The sequence below is a fragment of the Mustela nigripes genome, chromosome 2 (assembly GCF_022355385.1).
Source record: "Mustela nigripes isolate SB6536 chromosome 2, MUSNIG.SB6536, whole genome shotgun sequence".
Classification (NCBI taxonomy): domain Eukaryota; kingdom Metazoa; phylum Chordata; class Mammalia; order Carnivora; family Mustelidae; genus Mustela; species Mustela nigripes.
Window position 1 is genome coordinate 70,028,844 of NC_081558.1, and position 24,148 is coordinate 70,052,991.

Genomic DNA, 24,148 nt, shown 5'->3' on the forward strand with positions numbered 1-24,148 from the left:
TTTGAAACCACCATGAATGGGAACAAATTCCTTGTATAATCCCAATAATTATGTATTTCTGACTGCTCTGTAGGCCACACTGTTGATTTCCAACTCTGAGGAGCTAAGTGATCTAAACTCTAGGAAGAATCTGAGTTAAGCAATTGTGCTCATCAAGAATTAAATGCATGTAATCACTTCCATATAATAGAGTATTGATCAGCAGCCTTGAACACAGTATGTGCTAGCATCTGAAACAATGTTATGCTCCTGGGAGTGCTGGATCTTCAATTTCATGTATTCCAGTCATGCTCAGGAAGAGATAATTAGAAGATTTCCCATGGGTTATAGCATTAAAAATATTTTTTTATGAAGCCCAATGGTACCTTTCCTATCATAATATGGGCTGTAGTTATTATGATGGCATTTCATGTCTTGTAATAAACTAATTAAACGCCTACATACATGTAAGTACAGATACGTGTAAATACTGGATCTTAACAAATTCTCCATGGAATGATTATTCACTAGGATAAAGAATCAATAAGCAACACTGGAGCAAGTAAGAGCTCAATGAAAAACTCAATGAAATCATTGCTGAGAAAATGACCATCACAGAGTTTCAGGTAATAGTAGGTATGATTATTTGGATTAACCCTCTCACTGAAAACAGTATACAATGCCAGATAAAATATAAATGAACAAAATCTTAAAAGTATTTGAGATCTGAAAAAGACAGTGGCAAAACTTTCAGACCAATTTCTTGAATGAAAGTCTTACCTAAAGAGTGGAGTAGACCACAGGAGCACATACCTGCTTGTGCCACAGAGATGCCTACCAGTAATGCAAACACAGGCTTCAGTGGCATTGGGGTTATCGAGGGGGGGTCATGCACACCAGAGCCAGGGAGAAAGGTGTAAGTTTGGGACTTCCCAGCATACCCAGTTTTGCATCGTCTCTTACCCTCAGCTGGGCACTGAGGAGGGGGGATTATGCTCTCAGAGTAATGCAGAAATCATTACAGTGATCTAGTCACCAACCCCTCCACACACATTCACAGTCTTGGGAACTGCTGAGGAGGCTGCCCTGGGAACTTACAATCTCAAACCTATAACCTGTATTTTACTGAAACGTCTGATATGTTAATTAAAGAAAAGAGAGCTTTTTTTTTAAGTTCAGCTTTTAATAAATTAATATGCATAATGTAAATTTTACAGTAAGCAGTAAAAAAACAGGGAGTACCTAAATACTACATTCCTACGGAGAAAAAATGAAAAAAAAAAGTCACTAAGGAGAGGAATAAAAGATGAGAAAAGAGAAAATATGAATGACAAAGTCTGCAAGAAGATGGTACAATGAAGCCCAATATACTAACAACTACAGTAAATGTAAATGGAGTACATGTTCCAGTGAAAAGCTAAATATTGGTCAAATTAAATTTTCAAAAAATACTATACAGTATTTACTATGAAACAGACCTAAAATGTAAGTATAGAGAGCTTTTGAAAGGGAAAAAATGAAAAATATATATCAACAAATATTAAGCAAAAGGAAGTATGTGTGATTATATTAAATGAGACATAATAGGCCTTACAGCAAAAAGCATTACTAGAAATAAAAGTCACGTCACACAAAAAAAGATCAATTTCATAAAATGACACCAGAATTTAAATTTTCATGCACCTAATAACATGGTCTCAAAATACATAAAACAAAAACAGAATTACAGAAGGAGAAATAAATTCATAAGCCTTAAAGGAGACTTATTCACACTTCTCTCAGTAAGTTATAGAAAAATGATACAACTGGGGCGCCTGGGTGGCTCAGTAGGTTAAAGCCCTTGCCTTCGGCTCAGGTCATGATCCCAGAGTCCTGGGATCGAGCCCCACGTCGGGCTCTCTGCTCAGCAGGGAGTCTGCTTCCTCCTCTCTCTCTCCGCCTGCCTCTCTGCCTACTTGTGATCTCTATCTGTCAAGTAAATAAATAAAATCTTTAAAAAAAGAAAAAAGAAAAATGATACAACAGTCAAAATCAAAATCACAGAAATACCTGGACAAACATTTCATAAAAGAATATTCTCAAGTATATAATAAACATTTGAAAAATAACTCAGCCTCATTTAGTAGTCTTGATCCTACCATTTAAAACTATGGTAAAATATCGCTATATATTCATTCATTAAAAAGCCTGAGATAACAGGAGTTGAGAAGGATGTGGGGATTGGGTACTGTAGTGCTGGTGTGAATACAAGTTAGTACCACCTCTTTGGAAAACACTATGGCATTTTCTAGATAAAATGAGTTTGTAAATATTCCATAACCACTAATTTCACTCCAAAATATGTATCCTAGAAATACTGCATGCTATGTGGTACAAAATACAAAAGCAAGAATCTCCACAGCAATATTTTGTGTAAATGCCAAAAACCAGGAAGAGCCTAATGCCTAACGAGAAAAAAAATAAGTAAATTGTGATATCTGCATATACTCATATTTCAACATTACAATAATGAAAAATTAAACCATAAAGATACTTAACAACACAGATATCCTACAAATACTGAGCAAAAAGGGGGGGTCACAAATGAACATGTATAGTATTGATACACAGTATAAAGGCAGGCAAAACCAATCTATATAGTTTAGGGATGCATACACAGGCCTACAAAGGAATACATGGGAATGATTACCATGAAAGTCTCTCCCAGGAGGAAAGGAATCCTGATTGAGGGGAATTCGGGGCTATAGTCATGGTTTTTCAACAGAGTGGCAATTTCTCAAGCACTGGTTTTGCAACTATTTGTTAAACTACACACGTTTTAAGGCACTTTTAAAGAGGAGGAGGAGAAAGAGGAAATAGAGAAGTAGAAGAAAATAACCATAAAGAATTGGTAGAAATTTTCTACCCTCAAAAAAAAATTATCCCCACTCTCTTGAAACATGTGTCCTCCAAGTCCTTAGATGCCATGTAAGAAATCAGGCCACCCTGAAGTCACTCTGCTGGAGAGACCACACAGAGGATGGAGAGAGTGCCTGAAGAGTCCCAGCGGGAGGCAGATATGTAAGCAAATGAGCCTTAGATGATTCCAGTCCCAGGCACCACTGACTACCAGCACTTAAAAGACCCCCAGTTAGAATTGCCTTACTGAGTTCAGTCAATCCCTAGAATCATTAGAGAAAACAGGAAAATGATAGGGTACTCATCTTACCTGGCTTCTTTTCTTGATGCTTTCTGTGGGTGAGAATGAAATCAAATAGCCTCTCCTCCCTCCTCTAAAGTCAGCGCTCAACTCGGCTAAGGATCCCTCAGGCAGAGGTTCTAAAATAGATGCAATTTCACAGTCCAGAAGACATCTGGCAACTAGTAAAGACCTTTCTGTTTGTCACTAAAGGGGGAAGCAGTGGGTGCTACCCAAATCTAGTGGGCAGAGGCCAGGGACACTCTGAAACATCCTATAATGCCCAGGACAGCCATCACAACAAGGAACGGTCCATCCCCAAATGCTCACAGTGCCAAGACCGAGAAACCCTACTGTAAGAGTTTATGCAGTTGGGTACAACAAATAACCAGGAAAGAAGCAAGAAGCAGCAAGCTGGGGATAAGGAAACAGAACAATGAGCATCGGTAATCCCGCAGAAATCAATGAGGGAAGACACTTCCTATGTTCATCTCGTCAGGGGGCAGTTTTTCTGAACGGTTATTTCATATGAGGAACATATATAAACCAAACATATGTAAATTACTCTCTTTATATACAGAATACCAAGCAAACAAAAAAAATCTTTCTCACAAGCTGCCAGAACTGACCGTAGAGCAATAGTCTTTCAACAAAATAGGATACTGTATTATTGCTTCAAAAGCCGACAACGTGATCTTGATAAACTCTTCCGATGCCATCAGTCCTAGGAATACAGGTAATTATTACAGATGTTTATTTTCATGTGCAAAATCACAATATCAAAGTACCTCAAACAAAGATGCAATATGTTCCATGGTCTACTCACCTATAGCTCCATCTATGTTAGTTTCTCCTGAGTCTACAGATTTAATATGACTCTGTAAAAAATAAAAATTAGTAAGTGAAGATTTCAAAATAACTCTGAAAGAAAATAGAGATAATATTTTCCCAAAAACTACACCCATCATTCTTACTGAAATCATTCCTGGAAGGTATTACATACCATAGGCAATTTATAAACACTACAATCATCATCTTAAAATAGGATCATGTGAAATAATATATACATTGTAAACCATAGTCATTTTTAAACACAGATCACCACCCATGAGATTTAATGTTGGAATAAATGCCATAGCAATAAAAGCACAGAAAGGTCAACCTATAAAAGTGAGGATAATCCAATTAATACATAACCATTTCCAATATGCTACACTTACTCCCTACCTTGGAAGTTAGTATGGATGCACGCAACTGGGTGAAACAAACCTTTCCCAGGAAGGTCAAGCCTTGTCTACGCTTGACCACACTTAGCACCAAGAGGCAGCAGTTTAAGCACAGCCTTCAAAGTTCACCATTGTTCTTAGTCCCTCTTATATATGTGCTACCCCACCACAACCGAAGCCCTGTGCCCCCATGCACAGTGACCCCCAACACTGTTCTAGAGGCAAGCCTACGAGCTCCCTGTGTGAATTTCCCAGTCCCCAGCTGAAGGCCACACAGAGAAGAGGTATTCTGTGAACACAAGATCTGAATGCAACAGTAATAATAACCAGCATGGCCATGATGATGACGTGTGGAAGCACCACAATGGAGTTGTGGCACACAAAAGAATACATATATACATTTTGTATATAATAATAAATACCAAATAAAGTATAAGATTACCGTGGTATTAAAAAAAAAGTAAGCAATTAGTATGGAGGGAAAATGAGTCCAATGGTTCCTCTTAAAATACTTCGTAATATAAACAAGTATATATATAACATATATAAAAGAACATATGTACAGATTTTTGCACTATAAAAGGAAAGAAAATCCTTAAACCCATATTTGAGTTAAGAACTAACACATTCCTGGGGTGCCTGGGTGGCTCAGTGGGTTAAAGCCTCTGCCTTCGGCTCGGTCATGATCCTAGGGTCCTGGAATAGAGCCCCCTATCAGGCTCTCTGCTCAGCAGGGAGTCTGCTTCCCCCTCTCTCTCTGCCTGCCTCTCTGCCTGCTTGTGATCTCTGTCAAATAAATAAATAAAATATTTTAAAAAATAAAATAAAATAAAATGATTTAAAAAAAAAAGAACTAAGACATTCCGGGGGCACCTGGGTTGCTCAGTCGGTTGAGCATCCAACTTTTGATCTTAGCTCAGGTCTTGATCTCAGGATTGTGAGCTCAAGCCCCATATGGGGCTCCCTGTGTTCAGCAGGGAGTTTACTTCCTCTATCCCTCTGCCCCTCCCCCTGCTTGCTCTCTCTCTCTAATAAAATCTTTAAGAAGTTAAATAGAAAAAAGAATACAAATCTATTTATACATATACACACAGCATAATCTCAACCACATATCAGTGTAAGTCATATATGTATATATGTGTGTATACATATATATATATACATTACACATACAGTTTTCCACACACACATGCATATATGTGAATTAAAACACGCTAAGTAAACAACATGTTAACAATGGGGTTGTTTCTGAAACTGGTGGAGTTATGGGTGAATTTTTCCTTCAAATCTCACTATAATTTTCTACATTTTCTTGAATGAATACATATTTTATAAGTTAAATAAATAAGCACAGGGGCGCCTGGGTGGCTCAGTGGGTTAAGCCGCTGCCTTCAGCTCAGGTCATGATCTCGGGGTCCTGGGATCGAGTCCCGCATCGGGCTCTCTGCTCAGCGGGGAGCCTGCTTCCCTCTCTCTCTCTCTGCCTGCCTCTCCATCTACTTGTGATTTCTCTCTGTCAAATAAATAAATAAAATTTTTTAAATAAATAAATAAATAAGCACAAATTGTCTTTAAGACAAAATATCAAAGACATAGGCTTTTTGAAAGCTGAACATATGAGATATTTTAAATTGCCTTTTTTTTAATCTATGACTACAAAAACCAAAAAACTAAAAAAGAAATAATATAATAAATAATTTTAAACAGGCAACATAAGCCTGTCATAATAATTTGGTTGAAATAATTTGACAAAATTCCAAAATGGGCACATAACTTTTGCCGAGTAAATATGATGTTGAATAAAATCTTCAGAGAAAGATATCTTTTGACTTAAACAAATCTATTTAAAGGTCTATGGATTACTTAGTAAAGAAAGAAGGCACAGGGACGCCTGGGTGGCTCAGTTGGTTAAGCAGCTGCCTTCAGCTCAGGTCATGATCCCAGCGACCTGGGATGGAGTCCCTCATCGGGCTCCTTGCTTGGCGGGGAGCCTGCTTCTCCCTCTGCCTCTGCCTGCCATTCTGTCCGCCTGTGCTTGCTCTCTCCCCCTCTCTCTGACAAATAAATAAATAAAATCTTTAAAAAAAAAAAAAAAAAGAAGGCACAGCACAGTGTTTATACTATGATCTTTCCTCTGTATATTTTTTTTAAATATAGATAATACACAAACACAGATGAGGACAAAAATTTTCGAGCAAGAATGACAAGAAACCACCAGCAGAGGTTTCCTTTAGGAAGACAGAATGCTAGCCTAGGAGACGGGCTTTTACATTTCATTTTCTGCCCTTCTGCACTGTTGGAACTTTCTAGCCATATATGTGCATTAATGTTTTTTCTTTTTTAATGTCAAGAAGGGTTATCTAGACAGTGAAATTATGGGATTCTTTTAACTTATTCTCTTCCTTATGCTTCCAGCTTAATTTTTTTTAATTAATTTATTTTCAGAAAAACAGTATTCATTATTTTTGCACCACACCCAGTGCTCCATGCAATCCCTGCCCTCTATAATACCCACCACCTGGTACCCCAACCTCCCACACCCCCGCCACTTCAAACCTCTCAGATTGTTTTTCAGAGCCCATAGTCTCTCATGATTCACCTCCCCTTCCAATTTACCCCAACTCCCTTCTCCTCTCTAACTCCCCATGTCCTCCATGATATTTGTTATGCTCCACAAATAAGTGAAACCATATGATAACTGACTCTCTCTGCTTGACTTATTTCACTCAGCATAATCTCTTCCAATCCCATCCATGTTGCTACAAAAGTTGGGTATTCATCCTTTCTGATGGAGGCATAATACTCCATAGTGTATATGGACCACATCTTCCTTATCCATTTGTCCGTTGAAGGGCATCTTGGTTCTTTCCATAGTTTGGCGACCGTGGCCATTGCTGCTATAAACATTGGGGAACAGATGGCCCTTCTTTTCACGACATCTGTATCTTTGGGGTAAATACCCAGGAGTGCTTCCAGCTTAATTTTTAAAAATTCCTCCTGAATGTTTCATTGATTTACCAATTTTAATACATTTGATACATTTATACATTAATACATTTGATACATTAATACATTTGATACATTTCTTCTTCTAGTACGCATGAAGGTGTGTAAATTAGGAAAATACGCTAGATGGGCCAGTGTACAGAGAGAGGGCTCACTTGAGATGAACAGTCATGAATTTAAAGTGAGACCAGTTACAAAAAAATAAAGAAAAAAAATAAAGTGAGACCAGTTACTTCATTGAGTTTTTTTCTAGCCATATTAGGCACTCAAAGCAGGAGGTGGAGAATTACATAGAACCAGAGCTAGGGTCTGCCAGAGGAAGACACTGGAGGAAGAAAGCAAAGGGAATTACAGGTTTGTGTAAGGCAATAATGGGGACTAAACAAGGGACTTGAAGCTGGGTAAAGAGAAAACTGACATTGTTATCCCCTTGGCAGGATAGGATGGTAAGTGGAAAGTGCTAAGACCAATTTAAGTCTCAGAGTAATCAAAGGGCTGTTGGGCATGGGGAGCAGAGGAAGTGAGGTGAGAATCAGGGATGGTGACCAGACAATTTGGTCCTGGAAATGTCATGGGTGCAGGTAGCTGAGAGAAGGAAGACAAACTCCTGAGGGAAGAGGTGGTGGAGAGGCTGAGAGGCTGAGGTGTTGAAGGATGGTCCAAGTGAGGTTTGGTTTTCCAAGAACATGGACAGATGCAGCATGGAGACACTAGCAGTGAGCTCAATGCTGGAAGATTCTGAGGCATGAGGGGCAATGATCCAGGAATCTGTATGAGCACAAAACCACCTTCTGAGGGCACAAGCTTCAAAGCTGGGAGTTTTCGCAGAGGAGCAGAGAGGATAGATACCTGTCCCACAGCCAGGCTCCCTGCATGGAGGAATGGGGACCCAAAAATGGTACCATCTAGAAGGAAAAGCAGCACCTTGAGGGCAGGCCAGTGCACTGCAGTGTGATTCAGTACTTCAAAGAAGCTGGGAATGAACTCCTGCAGCAAACTATGTATATAAATTAACTTGCGGTTCATAAACGGCGGGAGGGGGTCATAATAGGAACATCTGTGTGGCAGTGACCAAGTAAGTAGCACCATATTTTTAAAAATGTAAGAGTGTACTCTCTCTGCTCTATCTACTGCAGCTGAGGTCATACCTACCAACAAACCAGCATTCACTTAAAATAAAAATCTGCAGAAGGCAGGAAGTAGATCTCTTTTCAAATAATTATCTCAATGTTCAGGATAAGTAAAGATTTACTAATAAAGGAGATTATAATTATACTTTTCTATAAAAATTTTACCAGAATAATTTTATCATTTCATGTATTTGAAAATTAGAATTGTGTGGTCTTTTTTAGGAGAAAATGATAGCCACCACACTGCTATTGTTGCACTTCATGAGGCCAAGGACCTTAAAAAAAAAAAAAAAAAAAACAAACACTCAACAAAATCCTCTTCCTCAGCTCATTAATCAAGAGCATTTTCCAAAGGACACAAGAAACACAGTGAACATTAGGTTAATACACATCATGAGTTCCCGAGCGCATTTCCTTAATGTCATTGCTTCCTATTTCCCAGCCCAGTTCAATGGAGGCCCCACAGAACTATGGTATTCACCAGAGAATCTCCCCACAGCACTTCCCCAGAGGCTCATATTATCCCTAGATACTTTTTTTTTTAAACTGGAGAGAAATGCGGGTATGATGACATACCGCTTCTGTTAATCAGAAGGGAAAATAGCAATTACCAGCTATGTAGTCCTCTTTTGTCTGGACCCTTTGAAAGCTTAATAATGGTTTAAAGGTGCCCTGCTAAATTGTTTCCAAATACTCACCCCTTTAAAACATAAGACGACCAAAACTTCACTTTAGTTAGGAAAAATATGTTTATAAAATGTTAATTGCTATACTCATATGTTCATACGTAAGAAGTCCTGAATTTTCCTACCCTCCCCCAAAAATAAATAAATAAAAGAGGTTTATGGGTCAAACAGGCAAACCATGCCTGGTGCCAGCATGAGAAGTGAGACCAACAGGAAGCACAACGCCACAACAGGAAGCCCAGCTCCTTCAGGACCCTTCTCACGAGTGGCCATCACACCAGCCTAACTGCTGTCTCCACAGCTGTGAAAGGCAGGCCAGCAGCTCCTGGACAGCTGCTTTAGAGGAAGCCCAGAAAGCTCTGGAGAGCAACGTGCTGCCACTGGATATAGCTACTGAAGATGAACCAGGCTAGAGTAGCTCAAATGAAGGTAAACTAAGCTATTCTACCAGATATATTTTGAAAAAAAATACTAAAAATAATATTTAACTCCAGATAGAACAATAAGGCTTTCAAAGCACAGTACTAAATACACACACCAGAATGACCCCCTCAGGCCACCAGGACAAAAGATGCCCCACGCTCTGGACAGTTTCTACAGGACTGCTACATACAGCTGTGCAGCCCCCTTCTCTACACACACACACACACGCATGCGCGCGCATACACATGCACACAAAACCAACAAACAAAACCTCTTCCCAAAAAAGAGGAAACCTTTACCAAAATAAAATTTAAAAGAATTATTTCAAAGCTCAAAACTCAAGAGGCTTCTGTGAAGCTGAAGGATGTTGGATGAATTGACTTCGTCTGGTGGCATCAGTAGGGCACAGTGACTTCAATAATACCTTTGGCACCCTCTGGATAGATTATGAAGAAGTTCGCAGAAGTAACAACCAATTCTCAATAGTTCATAATAAATGCATAAGAACTCTGTAGGTAAGTAAATCTAGGTCCTTCATTTTAGTCAATACCTCTTCCCCTTTACTAATTTTTCATCAAAGCCATCCACACTGAGTGGAAGAAGAATGAACACGCAGCTAAGGCCAAATAACATATGAGATGAGGAAAATGATAAAAAAATTCTGGGACTGGTCATGATCCAAACTAGGAAAACATCATGGAGAAAGCCAAAAGATCTTTTCCATTTTACTTGCCTAAACTCCCTCTACCTGAGTGACATTATCGGGAGGGGAGGGGGCGGGGGGGGGGGGACAAGGCTAAAGATTTTTCCAATATCCTAACTACCTTTCAACCAAGAATTTTCCATTCCCTAAAAGGGCCTATATTAAGAGGACCCTGCAGACTACCTCCTAATCCACACAGAGTTCACCCATCCTTGGGAGAAGATAAGGAGGCCCCTCCTTGGTGAGCCCTTCTCCCTTGTCTGGAGCATAGCATTAGATGGAGCAGGTGTGTTCTCCCCAAAACACACACACAATAATTCCTGAAGTTCATAAAGACGTTTTTTGTTGGAGACACTTGCCAGTTCCTTGAAAACCTAAACTGTAGTCAGTTAATGTACACAGAGAAAAGCACTCCACAGGAGAAAAAAATAAGAGAGCAAACAAACAAGGACAATTATTGGCCTTCCAAATAAACATCATGTCAAAAGATTCCAAGATGCCTACAAGGGCAAAACTACCATTTCCAGGCAACAATAGCTCAGTGCAAAAGGATCAGGGAATTACGGCATGCCAAAGTGATACCTATATAGTACTTAAAAACAGATTAAAAGGCAAATTAAAGAAGGTAGCAAATGAAAATTCTAATAATTTGCAAATCCATGAATGTACAACAACAAAATTACATACTTTGCAAAATTTGGGATTCAAGGCACTTAAGATAATAAAGATTTGAAGTTAGGTACAAAAGGACCCTAACTACATTGCTTGAACACACTTCTTAAAAAAATCAGTGATCTCCACTCAACTTCAAAACTTCATTATTTTATACTATGTTGAACCTTATAGAAAACTACACTCCCACTTGCAAAGGACAGTCATTTTTTTGTATTCCAAACTTGGGATAATATAGAGATGTTTACTTCATTTTAACTAGAAACCCCTATGGCGTTTTGAAAATCTCAACTGAGTGTTTGTTATTAATATCAAAGTAAGGCTGGAGATGGCACGTGACAAATATCGCAGCTTCCCCTTTGTGTAGGTCCCCATTTTATCAACAATATATAACTATTCCAGGCTAGAAAAAAAGATAATATGATTCATGAGCCACAACCTGAACAAAAAGACTATTTTTTGTCAACAAAAATGAAGTGAAAGCAGGACAATGATTTGCGTTTCATTGTTACCCATCTCATCAAAATTAAAGAAAAAGTTAAATTGAGCTTAACTTAGAGAAATGCCATCATAAAAAGAGACACTGCACGTAACTGGACAACATAAGCCAAAGTAAATAATGATGATAACATATTCCCAGCATTCTATTCTCTCCAGGTTGACTATTTTAAATTTTTTCACAACGTTTAATACCAAAATCTATGAAGTGTTTTCTATGGACTTATTTGCCCTACTTGGGTGGTATCTGAACAAAATACATTATCAGGAGAGAACGTATTTTTCTCCAAATGTCAAATTTTATTACAGTCAACAGATAAAAATATAAAAAGGTCACATCCCTAGAGTCAAATAAATACCACAAGGATTTTAAAATTACTTCATTCTGACACCAAATTCCACAGACAGTAAAGACAGCCACATTTTTATTAGGAACGTTAAAAATTCAGTGTTACTCACAAGAATAGTTCCATAACTGAAAAGGAATTCTTCTGTTACAACTTGAGGTCGAAATACCTGTGTGATGAGAGTTTCCACAGATTAAATCCTGAAAGCCACGTGTAAGAAAACAAAATAAAAATGTTCTGTCTGAGTTGCAGTCTCTAAGACTCAGTTTAACCAAAAAGGGAGTCACTTTTACATTATTTTTTTTTTGCTAATAAGATAGTACCTGAGAAGTTACGAGGTGAAGCACAATAGGCATCAGGGGTAGACACAGCTTCAGCTGCTTCGCTTGGACTGTTGATGGGTGTTTGCGGCCAGAAACATTAGCCAAGGCATTAAGAATGTCACCTGCAAAGCACATCCCAGAGCACACACGAAGGTTACAGACCACAAATACTTCAGGACCACCACTCACTGCTTGAACACTCATGGGGCTGCTGTGATAATTATTTTCCAAATAAAAGAAGTGGGTAGGAGCTATGTTATTTTATTCACAAATATTGAGATTATAATAGAAAGCTGTGGCCTCTGGGGACAGAATGGATATAAGTTTGATCTTTCATTGAGCAATTTTAAACAGAGTTTATAGTAGTGGTTTTCAACATGGTGATTATTCTTTGTTTTTTTGGTCTTTTCCAAATTTTAACCACAAGCACTTTTCATTTCTGTAAACAGAAAAAATTTATTTAAAAAATTAAAAATGAATCTTGGAACACTGAAAAAAAATAAATAAATAATAAAATAAAATAAAAATTAAAAATGGGGGCTCCTGTGTGGCTCAGTCGTTTAAGCACCCAACTCTCGATCTCAGCTCAGGTCTTGATCTCAGAGTCATGAGTTCAAGTCCCATGTTGGGTTCCACGCTCAGCCTACTTAAAAAATATGTAAGTGAACAGATTATAGACTGCAATTTTTAAATAACAGAATAGGATGGAAGAAAAAGGATCAATTCCTAAAACTTCCTATTGGATGATAAGTCCAATCATAAATAAAACTTGTATTATGGACATCTGAATCTTAGCATCACATCCTAAAACAGGATGAATCTGGCACTAAGAAACTCAACTACCAACTGAACAGACTGTACTCTTCAGGTTGAAATCTTATAAAAGGTTACAATCCCCCCCAAAAAATTTGAAATGTTCTATTTTCAGTCATTAACAGGCAAAACAACAACAACAACAACAACAACTCTCAAAGTATAAGTAAGGACCAAAAGGATACCATCAATCAGCCATGAAGATATTTTCATTATTCTGATTTAATACTCAACACTTCTGAGTCAAAGTATATTTTACCATAAGAGACTGGATCAAATTTCACATTTTAAACATTTCTGGTTTACAGCTACATCTGCTGGAAAAGCATGGAATGGGATTTAAATAAAATGTATGCATTCCTTAGATTATTTTAGTTTCTCCAAATAACAATGAATAAGAGATTAACTGGGATAGACATCTTTTGCAAATCCTTATGTGATATGTTTATTTAAATTTCTTCAAACTCCAGAAGTTTCTAAACTTTGAACTTCAAAATTAAAATTCTTTAATATCTATACATTAATGCCTACGCATTTTAAAATTCTTTTGACAGTAAATAAATGTGTAGCTGTAACCTGAACGAAAATTTTCTTCTTCAGAATTAGGCAGAGAGAAATCTCGAGAAAGCCTAAGTTCAATTTTAAGCTCTTAAGATGCTTTCCTTCTGTTGGTTTTTCCAAAATTGCTCGTTCACCACAGAGAACACCTCAGTGCGACCTTTAGCCTGCTCATTGCCTCCGTCATGTCACTGATTCAAAATAACTATAAAACAGATAAAGCAAATCTTGAATTGAAATCTTGAAACGACACAACCAAGAAAAGATGTCACTGTACTCGCCTGTGATAAGCGAGAGGCAAGACTAAAAAAGAAGCACAACCAAAAAGCCCATGCACAGAAAGGCAGTCAGCATTGGGCCTGCGGAGGAGCCCCCGATTTTACCCAGGATCCGTGGCAGTTCCTGCACGATGTGATGGATGAGAAGGTCCAGGCATCTGGACAGGTATTCATTGCTGCTTTCCTGCTCCTTGCCTGGAGTGGTCTTTCTGCTGTCTCTCTCGATGTACATCACCAGCCTATATACAGGAAAGTGCAAAAGATTACCTCTCATGATAGAACAGTTGATAGCATCTGTCTGAAAATGCCGCCAAGGCAAGTGTTTCCAGGGGGCACAGTCCCAATCATGCTGACATTTAGATTTGTAGCAATTTGTCAGGCACAGTCTATTTTTGCCTTAGAAAAATCGAAACGTTTATGCAGTAAGAAAATAAGGCAACTTAGAATGTATCTGCCAACATATTACAAAATAATGCCCTGATTTCATTTAGCCTTGGCCCAGGAAAAGAAACCGCATTTTTCAGATGACAGATGAAAGGCAGAAAAAGGCGTCTGGGCAGAAGAGCGCTCTTGGAGTTTCAAAGATTCAAAGTGGAACCACAAGTTGTCTGCACTTCTGTTGGTCATCAGTACTAAATTTGCTTGGAACCTCAGACAAGTCCCATGAATTCCAGCCTTCACTAATTGTGTACATAAATCCAAAGAAAGAGTTTCATTTCAACATTGGATGATACGGATAGCAGATACTATATCAAAACATCTGCATTTCACATGTTCCTTTTCCCCTAGTTTTATGATCTCTGTCCTTTAACAAACATAGGACTTCTTCAACCCACTGGCATTTAGTACATCAATCTCTGACCAAGTGTGCCCAGCCCAGACCCAAGGAACATACCGGGCCATTACTCCAGACACTGAGGGTAAGGTTGAAAACTTTTAGGCTCATGTTTCATCCCCTCAGCTGAACCCACCAGGCACATTCCCAAATGCCCACTCCTCTTGTTTCTTGAGTGGGCAGTGAGTTCACTGATTTTGTTGCATGAAAGCTCCTTTATATTCCCCATGCCATCATCCCTTGTTCTCACTCATATCACCCAATTTTTACTTCCCAGAGAGAACTTCTTGTCAACTGGAAAGAGGGGGGCTTGTAAATAACACATATAGATATAAAGAATATATACACATATAGATATAAAGAATACTGAAATCGTAATGCTTAGCATTCATGTAGCTCTCTTCGTAGATCTGGTCAGGCTTTTTACCATTTTTGCTCACTATTACTTGCAGCTCTACGTGAACACACGCGGGCAACACTGAATCAAAAGTCTGTTTCCATCAGCCAGTTAGTATCCTCTGCTCAAGTTACTGATAACAGTGCTGGCCACACTCTAACAAGCACATGGCATTCATTAAAATCAGGGGAAACACTCATGAATCACCAGCAGTGTATCACTACTACTTAAAGAATTCACAGGACAAAACTTTCTGATGACACGTAAACCACAGAAATGAGACCCTGAGACTTCATAATAAATGGACAGGAGATGTGATACAGTGCATGGGGACAGCCTTCTCAGCCAGCCAGCCTGGAGCTTCCAAAACACATGCCACCACACACTGTTGTTATGGCCGGAAGCTTCTGAGACAAGAGCAGCAACTTTAAGAATCTCTTGATTAGTTGGCACTGTTCCCTCAGCCCAACACAAGGAGAGGGACCTGAAAATACCAAGGAGGGGGAAAACTAATCTTCCTTTTCTGCTCCCCAAAAGGGGTTGCCTGACATCTCCCTGCCCAGCCTTAGCCATCTGCCCAACAGCTTTTCTGAAGTGAAAGAATACTTTGTCTCCTCCAAGATGAGTATTTCAAACACACCCCCTAAGCATAATCTGCTCTTGATCCTACTTGCACACTCTTCTACTGTGACCAATTCTTAATTTCAGGAAACTTCTCCTAATTGAATCCATGATGTTTTCTCCCAATCCACCAAGACTTCTCTTTACTTACTTCCTGCTTCGATTATATCTCATTATCTATCATTTCGATACCCTCTTATCCCCTGTCTTTTCTGTGGGCCCATCTAGCCAAACATACTCTGGATGAGTCCAAAGATCAGCTTTCTGGATGCCTGCAAAGAAGGCTGCTGAAGCTCAACTCCACCATAAATGCGTGACACCACTACTGAATGGCCCAGAGCAGTAGCAGCAATCTGAATATCTCATTGGTCAATGTATATCAGTCTATTTTCAAATTGTTCTCTTCAAACCCCTAAGGGTCCACCCTCTCATTAGACTCTCACTGAGTGATTCTAACTATTGTACAGAGAAAATAGAAAGTGTCATGAAGGAACTGTCCTTCCTAAGTCTCAACATGCGCACCTCCTGTGAATCACATCCTAGCCACATTTCCTCCCATCTCAACAGAGGACCTATCTCTCCTTTGCTCTGTGCTTTAGCTCTCATTCTCCCCTACCTTCTCAGAACCTTAAAACTGCCAATTACTCATTTTCCCTTTTATATATTTACTTTTGGCCACTTAACAACATAATTTTCATAATTCTTCTAACAACTTCCTCATTGCTTCTCTCAGTCCCTTCTCATCAAACCTCTTAAAACAGAAATCTATACCTAGCACCTCCACAGTTCCTCCTACATGTTCCTCAACTCACCTCAGTCTCACTCACGGTCATCACTCACTTGAAGGTCACTGACATCAAATCAAGTGGGCACGTGTCAGCAGTGTTCAACACTGTTGTCACCCCTCCTACTCCTCTATATACCATAACACCATACCTTTCTAGTGTTCTTTTCCAGTTTCTTCAGTTGGTCCTTCTCTGTGTCTTTTGTTGATTCGTGGTTCTAAATGCTCAAGTTTATCAAGACTCAGTTCTAGATCTACTGCTCTTTTCCTACTACCATTTGACCCAGGCAATCTCATCTCCATCAATGATTTGAATTCCACATATACACCTGTATATACTCCAATTCCAGAGCTGCAGCCCAAACCTGGTCTCTATATTCCACTGCTGATTTGACTTCTGCTTTTCTTTGTCTCAAAGGCATTTCAAAATCTACATATCCCAGGTAAACATGAATATCATCCCAACCAACCTGTGGTCTTTCAGAATATAATGTCCCATTGCAAGACATCACTCTCTACCCTATTAATACAAACCAGAAGCCTAAGAGTCATCCTTATCACCTCCTTTACTCTTACTTCCTACAGCACATCAATCATTAAATGTTTCCCAAACCCTTACACTTTTTCGCTCCCAATCAAATGCAAGCTTCCATATTACCTTCTTCCACACAACTACAATAGCCTCCTAGCTGGTGTATGTCCTTCTACTCTGTCATTTTAACCCTTACACACCCTACATCTATGTGGATCTTGTCCACCAGGTTCCTCCTGTTCTTAAAACCTTTCAGTGGAATCCCACTATCCTTAACATGGGAGTACTTTTTTTATTTTTTTTAAGATTTATTTATTTGACAGAGATCACAAGTAGGCAGAGAGGCAAGCTCCCTACTGAGCAGAGAGCCCAATGCAGGGCTCAATCCCAGGACCCTGGGATCATGACCTGAGCCAAAGGCAGAGGCTTTAACCCACTGAGCCACCCAGGCACCCCAACATGGGAGTTCTTAAAACTCCCTATCATGACCTGCAATGCCTATAGGGTCTGGCCCCCAACTGCATTTCCAGCTTTGGTTTGCACTCTTTTCCTCTGGTTACACTGTTCTTCCAGCCCCTCTCACCTACCCCAGCAACAAGGTATTGCCTCTCTGCCTGCATGAATCTTCTCTTCCCTCCTGGCCAGTGAGATTTTACGATTTTCATACATTTTATAATGTATTTTTTATACCTTTTATGATGTATTTTTGATTATCTGATAGTTTGCATCCCAGGAAATTTAAAAATACCATAGGGCAAGAACCATATCTGATTTTGTTCACCCCATCTTTCTACTTCTGAGTACAGTTCCTGACATGAAATAAGTACCTGATAAATATTAGCTGACTAGACACATATTGCTATTGAAACTGCCCTAAGTCTTTACCTAGTTCTCTGAAGCAATTCCTTGGTCCTTACTTTTTCAAAGGTCTTTTTCTTCACTCTACTGTTTGATGTGTTTGGCATTTATAGAGCTGTGTTATATAAGGAAGGGAGGGAGAAAGGGAGGGAGGGAAGGAGGGAGGAAGGGAAAGATAAGGGAGGGGAGGGGAGAGAGAAATAAGGAAGGAAGGAATAAAATTTCTAAGAAAAGCTTTTTCTAAGAAAGAGATACCATAAGTAAAACCAAAAAACAAATGGAGGAAAAATATTTCCTCCATTTGGTTCATCAAGTGATGAATAGATAAAGATGATGTGGTATACAAATACAATGGAGTATTATGCAGCATGTCAAAGGAAATCCTGCCATTTGAGACAACATGGATGGATTTTAAGGGCACTGTGCTAAGTCAAGCAAGCCAAGAAGTGAAATACTACATGGTAGCATTTTTGTGTGGAATCTAGAAAGAAAGAGAGAGAGAGAGAGAGAGAGGAAGGAAGGAAGGAAGGAAAAGAAAAGTCAAACTCATAGAAACTGAGAGTAAAATAGTAGTTGCCAGATGCTGAGGGTGGGAAAATAAAGAGAGGTAGATAAGATGGTTCAACTTTCCATGACAGGAGCAATAAGGTCAGAGGATCTAATGTAAAACATAGTGCCTTTTGTCTGTAGTGTCATTTGTGAATATCTTCTCCCATTCTGTGGGTTGCCTGTTTGTTTTGTAAACTGTTTCCTTTGCTGTGCAGAAGCTTTCGATCTTGATGAAGTCCCAAAAGTTCATTTTTACTTTTGTTTCCTTTGCCTTTGGAGACATATCTTGAAAAAAATTGCTGTAGCTGATGTTGAAAAGGTTACTGCTTATGTTCTCCTCTAGGATTTTGATAGATTCCTGCCTCATGTTGAGGTTTTTTTTAACGATTTCGAGTATATCTTTGGTATGGTATATGTCCAATTTTCCCAGCACTATTTATTGAAGAGACTGTCTTTTTTCCACTGTATACGTATTTCTGCTTTGTTGAAGATTATTTGGCCATACAGTCGTGGGTCCATATCTGGGCTCTCTAAACAACAAGTGTTGGAGAGGATGTAGGGAAACGGGAACCCTCGTACACTGTTGGTGGGAATGCAAGCTGGTGCAGCCACTTTGGAAACAGTGTGGAGATTCCTTAAGGAATTAAAAGTAGAGCTACCCTATAACCCTGCAATTGCACTACTGGGTATTCACCCCAAAGATACAGATGTAGTGAAAAGAAGGGCCATCTGTACCCCAGTGTTCAGAGCATCAATGGCCACAGTCACCAAACTGTGGAAAGAGCCAAGATGCCCTTCAATAGAAAAATAAAAATAAAGAAGATATGGTCCATATGTACAATGGAGTACTATGCCTGCATCAGGAAGATTAATACCCAACTTTCGTATCAACATGGATAGGACTGGAGTGAAGTCAAGCAGAGAGAGTCAAGTATCATATGGTTTCACTTGCTTGTGGAGCATAAGGAATAACACGGGAAACATTGGGAGAAGGAGAGGAGAAGGGAGCTGGGTGAAATCGGAGGGGGAGACAAAGCATGAGAGACTGAGGACTCTGAGAAACAAACTGAGGGTTTTGGCGGGGAGGGAGTTGTGGGGTTGGGTGAGCCTGGTGGTGCATATTAAGAAGGGCCCATATTGGCTTGGAGCACTGGGTGTGGTGCATAAACAATGACTCTTGGAACACTGAAAAAATAAAATAAAGCTAAAAAAAAAAAAAAAAACCATGGTAAGTATGGTGGAGAACGCTTTATTGTAATAACTGAAATTTACTAAGAAAGTAGAACTTAAATGCTCTCAAAAGAAAAATAAAGATAAATCTGTAAGTGGTGAAGGTATTAATTAGCTAGCTGGGGGAGTCCTTTCATAATGTATCAAATCACCACAATCTACTCTTTAAACATCTTACAATTTTATATGTCAATTATACCTCAATAAAGCTGAATCTTTTTAAAAAAGACAAACTGGGGGCACCTGGGTGGCTCAGTGGGTTAAGCCCCTGCCTTCGGCTCAGGTAATGATCCCAGGGTCCTGGGATCGAGTCCCGCATCGGGCTCTCTGCTCACCAGGGGGCCTGCATCCCTCTCTCTCTCTCTGCCTGCCTCTCTGCCTACTTGTGATATCTCTCTCTCTCAAATAAATAAATAAAATCTTTAAAAAAATAAAAAGACAAACTGTAGGAAAATATTTTCAATTCACACCACAAAAGACGATATGTACACACAGACACATATACACACTTATGTATATGTGTGTATATATGGGAGGCATACGTATACATGCCTCCCAGATATCAATTAGAATAAAACTAAGAAGCCAAGAGAAAATATGAAGGACAGGAAAAGGCAATATACAGAGAAGATAATATAAATAGCCCAAGCAAGAAGATGCTCCACTTTGCCCATAATAAGAGAAATGTATGTTGGCCCTTGAATAATGTGGGGGTTGAGGGTGCTGAGCTCCCCACACAGTTCAAAGTCCACATATAACTTTTGACCCCCTCAACTGAGAAAACCTAACTACTAATACAGGAACCACAATAGAGCACTTTTTACTATGATAACACAATTTCCTACAGAGATGAACTGCTGCTCAAGCCCAGACAACTAGTGTCACATGATGTTTTAAGCAGATACTCCCAACACTTGAGCTCACTGCAACTGCACCACGAAGTAGCTATAAAATTCTTATAGTAATACAGTATGTGCTACAGTGAGTTTTATGTAGCTATGATTTAATACTGCATCTTTACATTTGTTTATTATCTCTCTCAACTACAAATGGCACCCTGTATAGTATTATGCTTGAGCTGTGATCAATTTTAACATTTTTTAAGATTTATCTACTTATTTTAGAGAGAGTGAGAGACTGCACATGAGTGGGGAGGGGCAGGGGAACGGTGAAGTCGACTCCCCGCTGAGCATGGATCTCTATGCAGGGCTCAATCCCAGGACCTCAAAATCACAACCTAAGCCAAAACCAAGAGTCAGACACTTAACTGACTGAGCCATCCAGGCGCCCGAGTTTTAACTTTTTATAATAGATTTATATGTATTTTATGACAGTAAATGATAAGATAGACTAGTATCTATATATATTTTGTGCATTCATAACATACCCAACTTTTTCTTAATTTTTTTCAATATTTCTAGGCTATACGCTTCATCTGTAAGCTTTTTTCAAATTGTCACAAATCTCAAAAAAATTTTCCAAGGTATTTATTGAAAAAAAAAATCTGTATAAATGTGGACCCATACAGTTCAAACCCATATTGGTCAAGGGTCAACAGTATATTAAAATAACTGTATAGCCTTCAAATGGCCAAATGCAGAAAGTTTGATAGCAAAGACTGCCATCAAGACTCGGGATGATACCAACACCCCTGTACTGCTGGTGGAAGTATAACTTGGCACAAATCCCAGAGACAGCAGATGGGCAGTTATCTTCAAAATTTTTTTTAAAAAGTCTAGCAAATCTACCTCTAGGAAGAAATTATTCTGTATATAATAGTATACCTGCAACACATTCATATTTTTCTGCTTATAACAGTAAGAAATTAAGGAGGAACATGCCCAGAAAAAGAGGGATGGTTAAATAAAATATGGTCCATCATTACACTGTAACTATTAAAAAAAAAGAAAAAAGGAAACTCTCTATATACTATAGGGAAAGAATGATGTATAAGAGACATTGTTAAGTAAAACAGGAAAAGTTCAAAACAGTATTTTTTTTGTGTGTAAACAGACAAATAGGATCTATACTCACATTTCCTTGGATAAAAAATTCTCTGGAAGGATACACAGCCAAAATGAACTAATAACACTGCTTAGTATTGCATGATGGTGCTCTGGGGCCTCGGAACCAGAGGTGGAATATATTTCTCACTTCTGAATTTTCTTTGATTTTTGAACAATGAATACAAGTTATCTACTCAAAACATGGAATAATATCATTGTCCTACAGAGTCCATTTTTTTAAGTCACAGGAATGAAAGGCATAGCATAGGAAATATAGGCACTGGTACTGTAAAAGCGTTGTATGGGGACTGATGGGAGCTACACTTGCAGTGGACACAGGACCATGTACAGAGTTACGGAATCTCTCTGTTGTACATCTCAAAGTAATGTAACACCGTGTGTCAGCTGTTCTCAAAAAAAAGAGAGAAAAGAAAAGATATTGTTTCGGTGATATAATGCTCAATAACATATGAGATGCTACCAAATGTTAAGTGCTGAATGCAGGCAAAAAGACTATCCCTCTCTGTAAGATCTATGGATTTATTCTTTGTCACAGTGCCAAGTATCAGGATGACTTTCAAAAAGTCGTAAGCTAATGACAGTCCACAGCACTGCCTCCAAAAGTTTATTATGGTCCGTGGTCCATTAAGATGTCTGATGTTTTTTCTCCTTTCCTTCAGCAGGGTCACTTCATCCAACAATACTAAGATGGAGCGGCCGACCAAACGTGTATGTAATTCCCTGAAGCATTACATAAAACTGTGATCCTGCACAAATTCTGTTACTTCTTAAAAGCTTAAGTTTTCTAATTATAAATGAGATAATAATGCCCACATTGTAGGATACCGCTGTAACAATTCAATGAGCTAGTAGCCTGTAGAAGGACACACAGTCAATTCTCAAAAAATGGTAGCTAGTATTGTTAATTATTGTTATTACTTTTTTAAAGATTTTATTTATTTATTTGACAGACAGAAATCACAAGTAGGCAGAGAGGCAGGCAAAGAGAAAGGAGGAGGCAGGCTCCCTGCAGAGCAGAGAACCCGATGCAGGGCTAAACCCCAGGACCCTGAGATCATGCATGACCTGAGCTGAGGCAGAGGCTTTAACCCATGGAGCCACCCAGGTGCCCCAATTATTGTCATTATTAATATTAATAATTACTATTACCTCTACCACCAAACTCAAGAAACTGCTTTCTTGAAAGATCCCAGAGGGCAAATTACTCCTCATCCTACTCTCTTACTCACAGATCATCATACTTGAAAATCGTGCCTCTGGCTTCCACTGCATTTAGAGCCCTGCCTCAAGTGATTACAGTAAGAGGGAGTATGCTGTTTTTCAGGAGGTGGTGTGGAAATACAGGTCATTAAAACTTTACTATTCCTGGGGGAGGAGTCAAGATGGCAGAGAAGTAGCACACTGAGACTATCTTAGCTTATCTAAAGATTGCAAACACCTAAAAATCCATCAGCAGATTGAAGAGAAGAAGAATAGCAATTCTAGAAACAGAAAAACAACCACTTTTTGAAATGTAAGGCTGGCGGAGAAGTGAATCCAAAGCGACGGGAAGATAGACCCCGGGGGGAGGGGCCCCCTAACGGCAAGCGGCTGAACAACGGACCACAAAATCAGGAATTTTAAACAAGTCTGTTACGCTGAGGGACATCGCTCCAGAAGCTAAACTGGGGCGAAGCCCCACGCGGTCAGTGTGGCCTCAGGTCCCGCAGGGTCACAGAAGGATCGGGGGTGTCTGAGTGTCGCAGAGCTTGAGGATATTGTAAGAGGAAAGCTGGTTACAGAGACAGAGCCGACAGTAAGCTCACAGCTCGGGGTTACCTTGAAACAGCCGCAGGCTCGGTGAGCTCAGAGCGCGGCCAGAGGTCAGGCAGACGGGAGTTACTGGGCGCTGTTCTCTGAGGGCACACTGAGGAGTGGGGCACCGGGCTCTCAGCTCCTCCGGGCCAGAGACCATGAGGCCGCCATTTGTATTCCCGTCCTCTGGAACTCTACGGAAAGCGCTCAGGGAACAAAAGCTCCTGAAAGCAAACCCAAGCGGATTATTCAGACCGACCCCTGGTAAGGGCTGTGCAATTCCACCTCGGGCAAAGACACTTGAGAATCACTACACCAGGCCCCTCCACCAGAAGATCAACAAGAAATCCAGCCAAGACCAAGTTTACCTACCAAGGAGTGCGGTTTCAATACCAAGGAGAGCAGCAGAATTCTAGAGAAGGAGAGAGCAAAGCACGGAACTCATGGCTTTCTCCGTGTGATTTTTCAGTCTTGCAGTTAATTTAATTTTTTCTTTTTCATTTTTTTTCTCTTCTGCTAAAATTTTTTTTCTCTAAAATTTTTTTAACTTTTACCCTTTTCTAACGTTTTTTTAACTAGTTTATCTAATATATATTTTTTTTCTTTTTTATACTTTTTTTACGTTTTCTTTTTTTAATTCTTTTTTTATTTATTTCTTTCTTTTTGAACCTTTTTTTATCCCCTTTCTCCCCCCTCACAAT

The 24,148-nt window shown here is 39.3% G+C and overlaps 1 protein-coding gene across 5 annotated transcripts in view; it reads right to left on the reverse strand.

Moving 5' to 3' along the window:
* Positions 1-24,148, reverse strand: part of ULK4 (unc-51 like kinase 4) — a 653,153-nt gene that overhangs the window by 420,950 nt on the left and 208,055 nt on the right. For all 5 annotated transcript variants that reach the window (XM_059390725.1, XM_059390726.1, XM_059390724.1 and 2 more), the window contains 5 exons: positions 13,926-14,059; positions 12,172-12,293; positions 11,961-12,017; positions 3,984-4,035; positions 3,787-3,881 (listed from right to left, as the gene is read on the reverse strand). In XM_059390725.1, the coding sequence (XP_059246708.1) occupies positions 3,787-3,881; positions 3,984-4,035; positions 11,961-12,017; positions 12,172-12,293; positions 13,926-14,059 (460 nt within the window). The remainder of the gene's footprint in view (positions 1-3,786; positions 3,882-3,983; positions 4,036-11,960; positions 12,018-12,171; positions 12,294-13,925; positions 14,060-24,148) is intronic.